Here is a 12,811-nt window from a genome sequence, read left to right as displayed (position 1 = left end):
ATTGCCACTCACTTCAGCTGGCCTTGGTGCATCCCTGGGTAGCTGAAGTGCTGCTGCTGCTGCTGTTGCTGCTGCTGCTGCTGCTGGCTGAGGATCTGGAGCTGTAGGAAGAGCTGCTGCTGCTGGAGAAGTCTGGCATATGCTGAGTCCATGGGAGGAGGGGACTTCTCGGCCTTCTGATCTGGGGGGATGTACTGGTGGTACTTCAGCTTCTTCACCTTGGGCTTGGTGTCCTTCGGCTTTTTGTGACGGTTCTTGCTGTCGCTGGATGATTTGGACTGTTGGTCCAAGAAGGAAAGGGATTAGTTAGGAGAAGAGCTCCAGCCAGAGAGGGCAGCTCCTGCTGGCATCCTGACACTCCAGCTCCAAGAGCTGCTGAGCCTGTATGTGGGGGACTCCCTCAGGGTCATGTCACATCCCAGTTGTGCTGCAGAGCACACGAGATGGAGAACATCCCTTCTGGCCTGGAAGGTATTTCAGTGCTGCCTTGCATCTCCTTCTGCTCCTAGCCCCAGGACCTGAGCAATCACCTCTCAGGGGGTACAAAACTATATCTTATACTATTACAAAATGAGTCAAATTGCAGTTGTCCACAGCAAGCTTTGTCTCCCTGCACTGTTCCAAGCCTTAAGGCCAAACCCTGAGACCTCCCACCCAGGTGGGGTGCAGCACGTGGGCACTTGAGGCTCAGATGCAGCCAGGTGCCCTGGGGTTGTCCCCTCTCCCAAGGAGCCTGCAGGCACAGGCATTACCTTCACAGCAGAGGGCACTGGGAGGGGTGGGCTCTCCTGCCCTGCTGCCTGCTTGGGGCTGTCACACCTGCTGCCCTGTCCCGAGGCTGGCTCTGCTGCGTGGCCATCAGCACCGTGGGGATGGTCCTGCAGGGAGAGGGGCTGTGGGTGCCAGCCTGGACAGCCTCTGCCTGCACTTGGTACCCCAGCCCCCTGCCACATGTTGTCCCCAGTCCCACAGTCCATCCCAGTCCTTTCACGTCTATCCCAGCTCATTATCACCACTTCTCCCAGGCTATCCCACTGCCCTCTCAGACCCTCTGTCTCCTGAGTCCATCCCAGTCCTCCCCAGTCTCCACTCAGCCCTGCATCCTCTATTTCCCCCGTACACCGTTGGTCCCTTAATGTCCCCCAGACTAGCCCGGTCTCCAACGTCCACTTCTGAACTGCCCCAGTCTCTCCAGTCACCCACCCCAGCCCACTTCAGTTCACCCCAGTCCTCCCAGTTTCCCCATCCATCACCCAGTCCAGGCTATTCCCCCCAATCCCCCCCCATTCCCCCTTCATCCCACATCCCCCTCAGTCCCTCCCCAGTCCCTCCCCATCCCACAGCCCCCCCAGTCCCTCCCCATTCCCCCTTCATCCCACATCTCCCCAGTCCCACCCGCCGTCCCGGCGAGCGCCCCGCACGCTGCAGTACCCAGTGCGGCCAGCAGACGGCGCAGCAGCCCCGCGCAGCCCCCTTGTGTCCCCCACGCATCCCGTGTCCCCCATTCATCCCTGTGTCCCCCCATTCAGCCCCGTGTCCCCCACGCATCCCGTGTCCCTCCACACAGCCCTGTGTCCCCCATTCAACCCCGTGTCCCCCATTCAGCCCCGTGTCCCCCACGCATCCCGTGTCCCCCATTCAGCCCCGTGTCCCCCATTCAGCCCCATGCCCCCCACGCACCCCTCTGTCCCCCCACGCACCCCCATGTCCCCCGCGCAGCCCGTGTCCCCCACGCATCCCGTGTCCCCCAGGCACCCCCGTGCCCCCCACGCATCCCGTGCCCCTGCCGCGGCTCCCTGGCCGCGCCCCGTCCCGCCCGCACCTGGGGCAGCCCCGCGGGGGCAGCGGGGGCTGGCTCGGGGACCTTGGTGGCCGCTGCCGACTCGGTGGAGCCCGGGGAGTCCTCGCTCCTGGCCTGCTCCGGGGACAGCCCGTCGTTGCTGCTGTCCTCCTCGAAGGCAAAGGCATCGGCGGGCTTCGGGAAGGTGACCTGGGTGCCTGGCGGGGCAGAAGGGGCAGCCGTCAGGGCCCTGTCCAGCTGGGGAGGAGGTTTGGGGTGAACCTTGTAGCCTCCAGACCCGGCCACGGGTGAAGGACACGGTGCCCGGACACCTCCTGTCCCCAGCCGTGCACAGGGGCAGCTCCTGGGTCTGTCCCCGCAGCTGAGGCTGGTGGGACAGGAGGTGGCATCGTTTCCTGGCCCCTGCCATGGACCACATCCCTCAGGAGAGGAGTCCTGCAAGGAGCCTGGCCCACCAGGGGCAGGAGGCTTTTTGCAGGCAGGTGGGGCTGGTGCAGGAGCAGCTCTGCTTGTCCTCCAGCACCTCTGGGCTGAGCTGGGGAGTTAGAGCTGCCCATCCATCAGCTGAGCACCCCAACCCCGAGCCCACACCACGTGTGGGACCCCGTCCTCAGCAGAACTAAGGCTGAAATCCACCTGATCATGGCACAAGACCCAGCGGGCTGGACCCTGCTGCAGCTGAACAGAGGCTTCCAGATCCTCTCCCCCACCCCGTCCACAAGCTTCACCCACACAACGTGCCTCGATCCACCCCCCTGACTGCCCCAGATGCTGCCTCTCCCCCCCACAAAGCTCCCAGCACACCACCTCCTCCTCAGATGGGCAAGAGCTCTTGGCCTCCAGCTTCTGCTGATAAATAAAGGGTGGAAAAAGAAAAGGTCTGGTGAGCCTTGGCAGGGCTGCAGGTGGGGACAGAGGAAGGAGCAGCAGGGCCACAGCCACAATCTCCCTGTGCTCGTGTCTGGCTTTTGTCAGGCAGCTCGGCACGCCGATAGCGAGGTGACAAATGGGGAAGTAGGAAGGGCCCAGAAACAAGGTTCCACCTGTCCCTGCTGCTGGTCTAGGAATGTGCACCTTCCCAGGGACACACACCTCCTGCTCTGACCCCTGCCCCTGTCTGAGAGATAAGGGTTATCTCTGCCTGCTCCAGCTCCTGGTGCCGGGGTGGGGGGAGGCAGGGAGCTCCAGCTGCTGCTCATCCACCACCTGGGGCGGGTATATAAGAGGTGTCCTGTGGAGAGCCCCTCTGAGGCTCCTTCTGTCCTGTCTCCATCACAGGTGGCACCTGAGCTCGTCCCCTGAGGAACTGCAGTGCTGCATGGGCTGTGGCTGGGTGGGAGCTGCTCCCAGCGCCTGCAGACAAGCCTGAGGATCCTCTCTTGGAAAAAATGACTGAGCAAAGGGGGGGACTCGTGGGTCTGCAAGGCTCCCTGCTGCACTGGCATTTAACAAGCGTGCACTAGGAAAGGGTGCCAAAGCCAGGAGACCAAGGGACCTTCAGGACACAGTGGCAGCCCGGAGCATGACAGGAATGTGCTGCATCCTGCTGCTTGATACGGGGGCCTGTGCATTGGGAATGCTGCCCTTATCTGTCCTGCTCTCACCCAGCCCCAGGCTGACCCTATCATTTTGCCATCCCCTGTCTCCCCTGTAATCTCAGGCAGGATGGTGTTTGCTCGGGGCTGTTTCTGAGGCACTGGGTATTGTCCTCTCCAGCACATTGGACAAAGTGATGACAAGGACCTGGTAAAAAAAGGTTCTTATATCACTGCTCAGCTATGCCGGGCACTGGCGGCCTCCTGTCACTGGGACACTCGTGCTTTCAGTTGGGGTCTGGCACTTTCTGCTCACCCTGCCAGAGGTGATTAGAGGAACACGTCAGCTGAACTTTCCACTGTGTAAACAGTCGAGATTCCAAGGTTAAAGTAAAATGATTTTAAACCCTGTCATCTTTCTGGTATTGCAAAAACAAAAGGCTTAAAGTTCAGAAGTGCCAGTGCTCATCTCTGCTCTGTGTTCAGCTCTTCACCCCAAACCATCAGCACCACAAGTCACCTCTGACTTTGAAAATCAGCTGGAGGTTCCTTCAGCCTGGGGCTTCTGCAGAAACCTGAGGGCTGGGACTGTGTTCCTGGTGCAGGTGCATCACCTCAGCACCCAACAGTACCAAGCAAAGTCATTTGACCCTCACGTGCTGCACGTTTCACCCTAAATGGGATAAAACTGGCTTACAGGACACATTTTTTTTTCCCCAGCAATGTGACAGAAGGTCATTGCAAAAGGGAGAAATTTAAAATTGAGCAAATTGTTTTAAGCCAGAGATTCTAATGATTTTGCTCTGTAAATCTCTGTTTACCACAAGTTCCTGACAAGGCAGCTGGAGAGAAGCTCTGTTTGAACTTCAGGAACACTTGCCTAGCCTCCAAACCTCAGCTCCAGTGGATAAAATCATGCTCAGGCTGCCACGAATGTTTATAAAGGGGGGGATTATTTTTTACACTTTTTGGCTTCTTTTTTTTTTTTTTTTTTTTAATTTTCCACTCTTCTCTCCTTCGATAAGTGGCCGGGGAGATTTTACTTGAACTCTCCTTAAATATTCCTCTTCAGACAGAGTCCTGGAACATTTCACCTTCAAAGGCAAGAGCTGTGAAATGCTGGCAATGGAGCAGCTCAAGGACCAGCCTGGAGAAGCTGCAGGACAAACACTGTGAGCTCTTCACAAAGGAAAAACCAAGAGCAGGAACAATGGCAGGGCAGGGTATCACAGCCTGGAATACTTCATGTCATTTATGCTGGTTTCTGAGGTGAAATGAAAGTCCAAGTGCTTCCTGTCCAATTCCCATTTTCAGCACTGCTCTTGTCATTCAAAGCCCCCTCCTCTCTCTGAGCCCCAGGAGAAGCCCTTCAGATGGCATTATGCCAGTGGAAATCTTCTCATGAATTGAGGAACCAGGAGCAATAGCACAAGGACTTCTCAGGGGGCAAAGCATCTCCCAAGTGACACACTTGAGACCCAAGGGACAATTTGGATATGCAGAGATGGCCCCCAAGCTTCAAAAATGCAGGCTGCTGTCCTGGCACCACAGGACCTCCTTGACTTTCCTGCTCCTTTCTCTTCCTTTGGGCCTTCTTGTCCTGGCACTGGGGCCTGAGTCAAAATCTGAGTCACCTTTTTGCTCTATGTTGGCTCCCACACCAGCCTCCCTGCAGCAGCACGAGGGAAACACTTGTGGAGGATTCTGCCTCCCTCCTCTAGATGGGGGTGGGTGGTGGAAGAAAACCAAGCTGAAGCTAGGTACTGGTTGGTAGGAGTGTTCCCTGCTTTGGCAATACTGCTCCTCATATTGCCCAGCAGTCTGGCACCCCAGGGCTGATTCCCCTTTCCCAGCCAGGCAGCACCCTGCTCTGCTGGGCCACTAAGCACTGGTGGAAGAAAAGGAGCCTGAGGCCACTTCACCTCCACATACTGGGATGTAGAACTTGGCAGGGCACAAGCTGGAGAATCCCAAATGGCCTCACAACCACACGAGTGCAGCCAGGTCCTCTCCCACTCAGGGGAGGAAGGACTGTGCTGTCTCCAGCAGTATTTTATGCACTCCAAGATTTTGGGAAGGAAGGGGTTTACCAAGGGAGGTTCTTTCTGAGGAGACATGGCTGGACAACTGTGCATGTTTCCATGGCCATTGCTCAAAGAACTGGCTGTGCTGGACTGGGCTGCTGAAAATAATCAGATCTAAGCAATAAATGCAGCTCTTAACCCCAGGTTGGTCACTGCCTGCAGCCCCTGTGGTGTGTCCTTGTCGCTTGGCCAGCCCCTGCCCTGTGCCACCCACACACCACCACCCATGTCCCCACTCCCACTACCTTTTATGGCCTCTTTCACAGCTGAGTCCACAGGAATAATATTCTTCTCCACCAGCTCCAAAGGACCTGGCCTGAGAGCAATCTTTTCATTGAGATCATCTGCCAGTCGGGCTCTTTTCAGCTTCATCTGGGTAGACTGAATGGATCCCTCTGCAGCTGAGTCTAAAAGGCCAAAGGGAAGGCATCAGGTGGGGACCTGGGGCATCTGTAAGCACAGTGATGGGTGAGAGCATCTTCCCACCCCAGCACAGCCTTTCTGGGCTGTGGCCAAAACCTGTGCACTGCTCAGAGCACAGCCAGAGGTGCTCTGAGGCTGAGAGGCAGCAGGATGTTGGCAGCAGGGCTGGTGGGGTTTGGAACATGGGTCTTCCTCTGAACCTCCTGGGACATAGGTCCAGCTTCTCCCTTCCCAAGTGGGAACCTCTGTTTACCAGCCTAGGTTTGAAAACCCAGCCTGCAGCTGGAGCATCCCCCCTCTGAGGCCCTGGAATGACCTGCAATGGAAACTTCATTAGAAGTTGTCAATGCCATGAGGGTCCAAGTGGACTCTGGTTCCCACCTGCCAGGAAACCCTTGGCCCTTGTGTTCCCTACTTCTGAGGAACAGCTGGAAAAAAGAACCTTTAACAGTGTTTGACAACTGGAGTAAATGCCTTACACTGGAAGATGGAAAGCTGAGTCTTTGGGAGCAGATATTTGGAAGTGGAATGACTATGGTGCTCCAGGCCTTCAGGGGAAAAAACAAGAGTGGAGAGGAGAACAACAAAGGCAGCTAGATCTGGAAGCTACAGCCCTACCAAACTCAGCTGAGAATTTAGATGACACAAGGTGTCTTGGCTAGCCAAATGAAATAATCTTCAGGTCCTGCTATGAACCAAAGGGACATGTAAGTCCATGACATGCCAGGGAACATCCCCATGAAATACAGAGGTGTGAGCAGGACCCACCACACAGCCAGACCTCCAGCTCTTCTCCAGCTGTGTCTCTCTGGCCCTCCCCATGCCAGGTGACTGCAGCTGGCTCCACATCTTGTTCACAGGCCTCAGCTCCAGTCCATATTGCTTCTATTATTTAACCTAAGGGGAAGACTCTTCCCACCTGTTCACTGGGCAATGGTGCTTGCTCCTCTTAGGGATGGAGAGCCAAGGGCAAAGCCAGCACTGATCCAGCACAGCCCCTGGCTCAGCCCTCCTGCCTGCCAGAGGAATAACAAACAGGGACTTGATGCTGAGAGCAGAAGCCACCACTTCGAGTGGCCAGGGAGTGACCTGCCTCTTCCAGGGGCCTGGCAGGACTTGGGGAGAGAGGCTGCACATCCTCCCTTTTCCCAAGGAGCTGGTTATCTCCAGAGATAAGAGGGACACTGCAGGTTCTGCTCCCTGTGACAGGGTGCAGCAGAGCAGTGCCAGCTCTCTGGCTGGGGGGCACCAGGACAGGAGAGGGGACAGTGGCTGTGGCTTAGGCACTGATGGCAGGGCTCACCCTTTCATATGGATGTGCTTCACAGCCAAGTGTCACATAAAACACCAAGGATTAAGGAAAACCAAAAGATGTCCAGCACTGGGAAGGCACTGCAGCCACCTGATTTCAGTGCCCTGGACAATACATGCCCCAGCTACAAGGATCAGAGCTCAGCACTTCTGTCACAGAGTTGTCTCTCACAGCTGTTCTCTACCCCACTGTCCTCTAGAGCATCTTATACGTGTCCTTGCCAGAGATGGGACAAAAATGACATGGCCTTGGGTCTTCTGTCAGGGAATAAGTGTGTGTCCTGCCTCCTGAAGACCAGCTCTGGACTGAATTCCACCCAACATGTGGCCCATTTGAACCTGCCTCTCACGAGCAGCTGGGGCAAAGTTCATCATGACGAGAGTCCTGAAGGGAACCCGAGTGGGGCAGGAGAAACGTGACTCACAAGGCAGGAGACACAAAGGAGTATGTGGAGAAGCTCAGGAAGCCTTACCTTGTAAAATGTGCATATTGACCAGGTCTGATCGCTCAGGCCTGCTTCTGATCTTGTGCTTGAGATAATCTTCAGTCTGCAGAACACAAACACAGAGAGTGTTACCTGGCTAGAGCAGCACCCAGGTACAGAGAGTGTCTGTCCCTGTGCCCATGGTTCTTTTGGATTCATTGCAAGCTGGGCTGAGTGAGCTCCTAAATGGCTTTTTTTTTCACTCAGACTCCAGCTTGTTCTTGGACAGAAGTTCTTCAGAAAGGGAATGATGTGTGGAGCTGCTGATTGCTCACTATCCCCACCCCAAAGCTGTGTCCTTTCCAGTTTCCCTTGGGTTTCTGATGCCTGCAGTTTTACAAGAAAGAGCTCATGGGAAGGAGGAGACCTATTCACTGGGGGCAGTGGATCTGCTCCTGGCTCAGCACACCAGGTTGCCTTGGAGAGCTGCACGAGGGCAGCTGCAGAGCTTGCTGTTGGCAATGGCTCCATGGGAAGCCTGGCACTCTGGGATGAGGGATCAGGATGAGCAAGTCATGGAGATACCCAGACTTTGTAGCCAGGTCAGCCTTGAGGCTTAGCCTTCCTGCAAGCTCCTATGCTCTGTGGTTGCTCAGCCCAGTTATGTGAAAATCCACTCTGCAGGTCACTGCAGCTGTACTTGTGATGAACATGGTCCTGAAGCCTTGTGCCAGCTTCCTCACAGCTTGAGGAACAGAAAAGCCTGCAGAGGTACAATCATACCTTCCATTAGGGCCAAGAAAATCAGTGTTGAGGGCAGTTGGCCTCAAGAACACAAATATAACCTGAACCCCTGCTGAAGAAAAGCTAGAGCACGACAGAGACAAATCATCAGCCATTTGCTAATTTGAGATGCAAGAAGAAATAGTACAAAAAATGTACATAGTTCAAAGAGGTTAAACTCTTAAGGATAAATATTAAATAATAGCACAGGCAGCTGGAGCTAAACTGGAAAATCCACAGTACAGAGTGTACAGGATCATGAGAAAAAGATTTTACATGCACTTCTGTAGCCAGGAGAAGGCAATGGGAAGTGCTGTCTTGTGTTCCATGAACAGGAGAAGTAATTGTGGATGCTGCTGAGATGGCTACATGACTTAATGCCTTTTTAAACCATCTTCACTAAAAAGAGAAATGGCTGTTTATCAATCAATGACCAAGCAAAGAACCTTCAGCAACAAAAGAGAAGAAACTCCAGTTATCAGGTTGGAGAACAGGGTGGAGAATACTCAAGATGATTTGAATGTTCCCAGTTTGAGCTACACAAGGCTAGAGTAACAGCAGCTCCCTGTGGGTCTCCAGGAAACTGGGCAATAGTGAGTATGATTTCTTGCTTTAAAAGAGACAGAGAGAAGAAACCAGGAAATTATAAACCAGTTAGGAAGATGTTGGACCAAGTAATCAAACAACCTATACAAATGGATTTTGAAGATAGCAAGGAGTTGAGTAAGAGCCAAGACAGATTCCTCAAGACCAAACCACATCACACCAACCTGATTGCCTTCTAAGGAGACATGACAGATTTCTGTTGCAGGAATGAGCAATGAATGTCATGTAGCTCGACTTTAAGCATGTTTTGACATTATCTTACATGGCTTTCTCATATGCAAGCCAGAGAAAGTTGGTCTGGATAAGACTAACCTAAAAAAGGAGCATAGCTGTGGGTCACCAGAGGAATTCAGAACAGCTCACAGTCTAAACAGAAGAATATATCAAGTCATGTTACACAGCAATTTTTCCTACTAGTCAATATACTCATGAATGCCTTGGATGATACAAGACATACTCCCTAACTCTGAATCATTCAGGGATAAGAGATTACAAGGCAACATGATTTGGAGCAATTGAAGAAATGATCTGAAATACATTTGATACAGCTTAAAGAAGGACATTTGGAAAGGGCTGCACTCAGGTCTCAGGGAGCCACAGCTAAGGCAGCTGACTCAGCACTGGGGTGGACCAAGACTTAATCCGCTGGACAGTGGCCTTAGCAGAAATTAGCTACTGCATAAATAAGGGACAAAATACAAAAGGCTCTGAAGAATCTAGTGATCAGCAGCTGAAACACAGCCCCAGACCAGCAGGCAGCTTTCTAGGAGCCACAGTGAAGAACGTCAGATGGACCCCAGGAATAGCCAGGCCAGGCTCTGCACCCTGTGTCTGCAAGGGTGGAGGGGAAGGGGCTGGAGAACAGCTACAGAAACCACCAGGGATGGGGCCAATGAGAGGCTGGAGGGAGGGCAGGCTGGTCAGTCCAGAGATGAGATGGCTATGGGGACACAGGGAGCAAAATGCTTTTACAGGTGCTACAAGGAAAATGTTCAGCATGTGCATGTATGAGGGAGAGAAGGCAGCGGCCTTAAACTGCAGCTGAAAAGCTTGGGCTGGGAACCAGGGGACACTTGCTGAGAGCACAGGTTGGAAAGCACAGGAGCAGGGGAGGGGATGTCCCTCTGGGGTCACACATCTGCCAGGAATGACCCAGATGGGGCTGTTTTGCTGAGGGGCAGGGGCAGGAGGGCTGTCCCCTGCACCCCTGCCTGCTGAGCTCACTGGGAGGAGGTGCTGGAGCCCCACGAGCCTGACGGGCTCCATCCCCCAGCCCAGACATCTGTGACAGGACATTGACTTCAAAGCCTGCTGCACTGGCCTGATGCCAGCCTCAAACATGGCCAGTGACATGTTTAAACAAATATCGGACGTTTTATTTACTGAAGTCTTTAGAATTTCTCACGCTTCCCCCCCCATGTTTTTTTTTTTCCCTCAGCCTGTTTGCACCAGCTTGAACCCTTGGTTGGACCCCGTGTAGGTTTGCCTGGTTCCTGTGCCAGCTCAGCTGGTGTCTGCACCTGAGTGCAATTCAATGCACTGGATGCATTTCCAGCCAACCCTCAGGTCAGGTCCAGACTTGGCCTAAGCTTGAAACGCTGACCTGCAGGTGTGGGACTGTTCATGTTGAACCCAGCACTAACACTGTGTTTACCTGACTTTTTGCTCTGATTTCTGTTCATAGAATCATGAAATCATTCAGGTTGGAAGGGGACCTTAAAAATCATCAATTCCAACCCCCCTGCCATGAGCAGGGACCCCTCCCACTAGACCAGGCTGCACAAAACCTCCTCCAACCTGGCCTTAAAAACCTTCAGGGATGAGGCATCAACAACCTCCATGGGCAACCCACCCCAGTTCCTCACCACCCTTAGAGTGAAGAATTTCTTCCTAATATCCAACCTGTTCCTTCTGACCTTTGCTGTTTATAAGCTGCACTTGTGCCACTGGGGTGCAAATGGTGGAGAAAGACCTCAGATCTGGGGTTCCTTTAGCACGAGCTGAAGCAGAATAGCTTTCAAAACACATGAAAGTGGTTACAGTTATCTGCTTTCTGTTTGCAGAATATTAGTTTGGAGGAATATCAGCCAAACAACAAATGCCTTTGAGTAATTAGCCAGAAACAGCTGCTGCTCCTTCCCTGTCACAGCTCTAAGCAGGGTATTCTTGCAAAGGAGTGTAAGTTTGTTAGGGGCTGTGCTCATTAGTGTCTTCATTAGCACACTCCAACAATGCACACAGTTTGGGTTAGACTAGACCATCCTTCCCTTTTCCCCAGGCAACTAGCCAGTGGCAGCCTTTGAAGAGAAAGACAGAGACCCAAATGTATACTTTAACTGTAAAATATATGACACTTCAAGGATACTTTGGATTGCTTGAAATTTTGTAAGCACACTAATTTCTCAGAGTCATATTATGTTCCTTACACTAGGCGTTTATTACCACAGGAGACTCAGGGCAAGTAATTTGGAGTGTGTTTAAGTTCAGAAGAGAACTTCTCCACATTTCACAATCATTCTTCCTTGCAAAGGTCCTTTCTCCATGTGAGTGCAAGCACGTTTTGCAGATTTATGGAACAAACTCTTGTGTGCAAGCAAAACCTGCATGACTGACTTTTTTGTGGACATCCCTCCAGCTTGGCCAAGGCTGGATGGTGGGTGCTTGGAGAACTGGTGTGATTTCCCAAAAAGTGATTACATTGCAGAGTTCTGATGTGTTCTGGAAATGGCTACTTAACTTATCTCTGCCTTCAGCAATCTTTAGGGAAGCCTGAGTGCAGTGAGATAAAGGAGCCAGGGAGAGCCTGGCCCACTTAGCCCCTTGGATGGGCTGTGTGCTAATGGCCAGGCTGCACTGTGGGGTTCAAAGAAAGGATCACTGATGGTGAGTGGGGACTGGTGGGGAAGGGCACCTGCATTCCTCCTGCACACTTGCTGAAAGGCTGGGTTCCCTCAGTCCTGTTTGCTGCTGGCCATGCCAAGGACAGTTGTATGAGGTTCAACAAGGTTCAGTGGTGGGTCCTGCACCTGGGTCACAACAACCCCAGGCAACGCTCCAGGCTTGGGGAAGAGGGGCTGGAAAGTGCCCAGAGGAAAAGGACCTGGGGGTGTTGATTGACAGTGGCTGAATATGAGCCAGGGTGTGCTCAGGTGGCCAAGGAGGCCACCAGCATCCTGGCTTGTACCAGCACTGGTGTGGCCAGCAGGAGCAGGGCAGGGATCATCCCCCTGTGCTGGCCCTGGGGAAGGGGCACCTGGAATCCTGGGGTCAGTTCTGGGCCCCTCATGACAAGAAGGACGTGGAGGGGCTGGACTTCATGATCTTAAGGGTCCTTCCCAACCAAAATGATTCCTGATTCTATGCTCTAACCCCATTGACTTGAGCAGGAATGGAGAGCAGCAGTACAGTGAGGAGCCAGCTGTGCACCTGGCCTGGAGAGGAAAACAGCTCTTCAGCTGGCTGGACGTTTACTGGCAGCACTGAAGTGCCAGTGCCATGCTGAACTACAACCTGGCCGTTGCCTGATGGAAAACCCAGGGGCTGCTGTGAAACCCCAAGGCCCAGATGGTCTTTTTGCCCTTTCAAACCTCCCCTGCTTGGAGAAGGGAGTCCAGAGCACTTGTGAACCTTGGCTTGCCCCCTGCCTCCATGTCTGGAAGCAGGGAAGAGGCCCTGAGCCTCGTCCTTGGCCACAGGACTTGGATGGAGGACACCAGAGGAGGGGACAGTGGTGGAAGGTGCTTTCCAGCATGCAAAGTGAGCCCCACATGTTCCCGAGTTACCTTGGTTCGCTCCAGGCTTTTTCTTTGTTCATGGAATGTGGGTTGGCTTTTCAGTGCTGCA

At 53.4% G+C, this 12,811-nt stretch overlaps 1 protein-coding gene across 4 annotated transcripts in view; it reads right to left on the bottom strand.

Annotated features, from left to right (window-relative positions):
* The window catches only part of MYOCD (myocardin), a 37,114-nt gene that overhangs the window by 9,320 nt on the left and 14,983 nt on the right, over nucleotides 1–12,811 (bottom strand). For all 4 annotated transcript variants that reach the window (XM_051634678.1, XM_051634674.1, XM_051634675.1 and 1 more), the window contains exons 3-8: nucleotides 12,751–12,806; nucleotides 7,628–7,703; nucleotides 5,666–5,827; nucleotides 1,823–1,998; nucleotides 753–878; nucleotides 13–278 (exon numbers count right to left, since the gene is read on the bottom strand). In XM_051634678.1, the coding sequence (XP_051490638.1) occupies nucleotides 13–278; nucleotides 753–878; nucleotides 1,823–1,998; nucleotides 5,666–5,827; nucleotides 7,628–7,703; nucleotides 12,751–12,806 (862 nt within the window). The remainder of the gene's footprint in view (nucleotides 1–12; nucleotides 279–752; nucleotides 879–1,822; nucleotides 1,999–5,665; nucleotides 5,828–7,627; nucleotides 7,704–12,750; nucleotides 12,807–12,811) is intronic.

Source organism: Apus apus, chromosome 17 (genome assembly GCF_020740795.1).
Source record: "Apus apus isolate bApuApu2 chromosome 17, bApuApu2.pri.cur, whole genome shotgun sequence".
Lineage (NCBI taxonomy): Eukaryota > Metazoa > Chordata > Aves > Apodiformes > Apodidae > Apus > Apus apus.
Note: the sequence above shows the minus strand (reverse complement) of the source record. Positions and strands in the feature narration are given on the sequence as shown.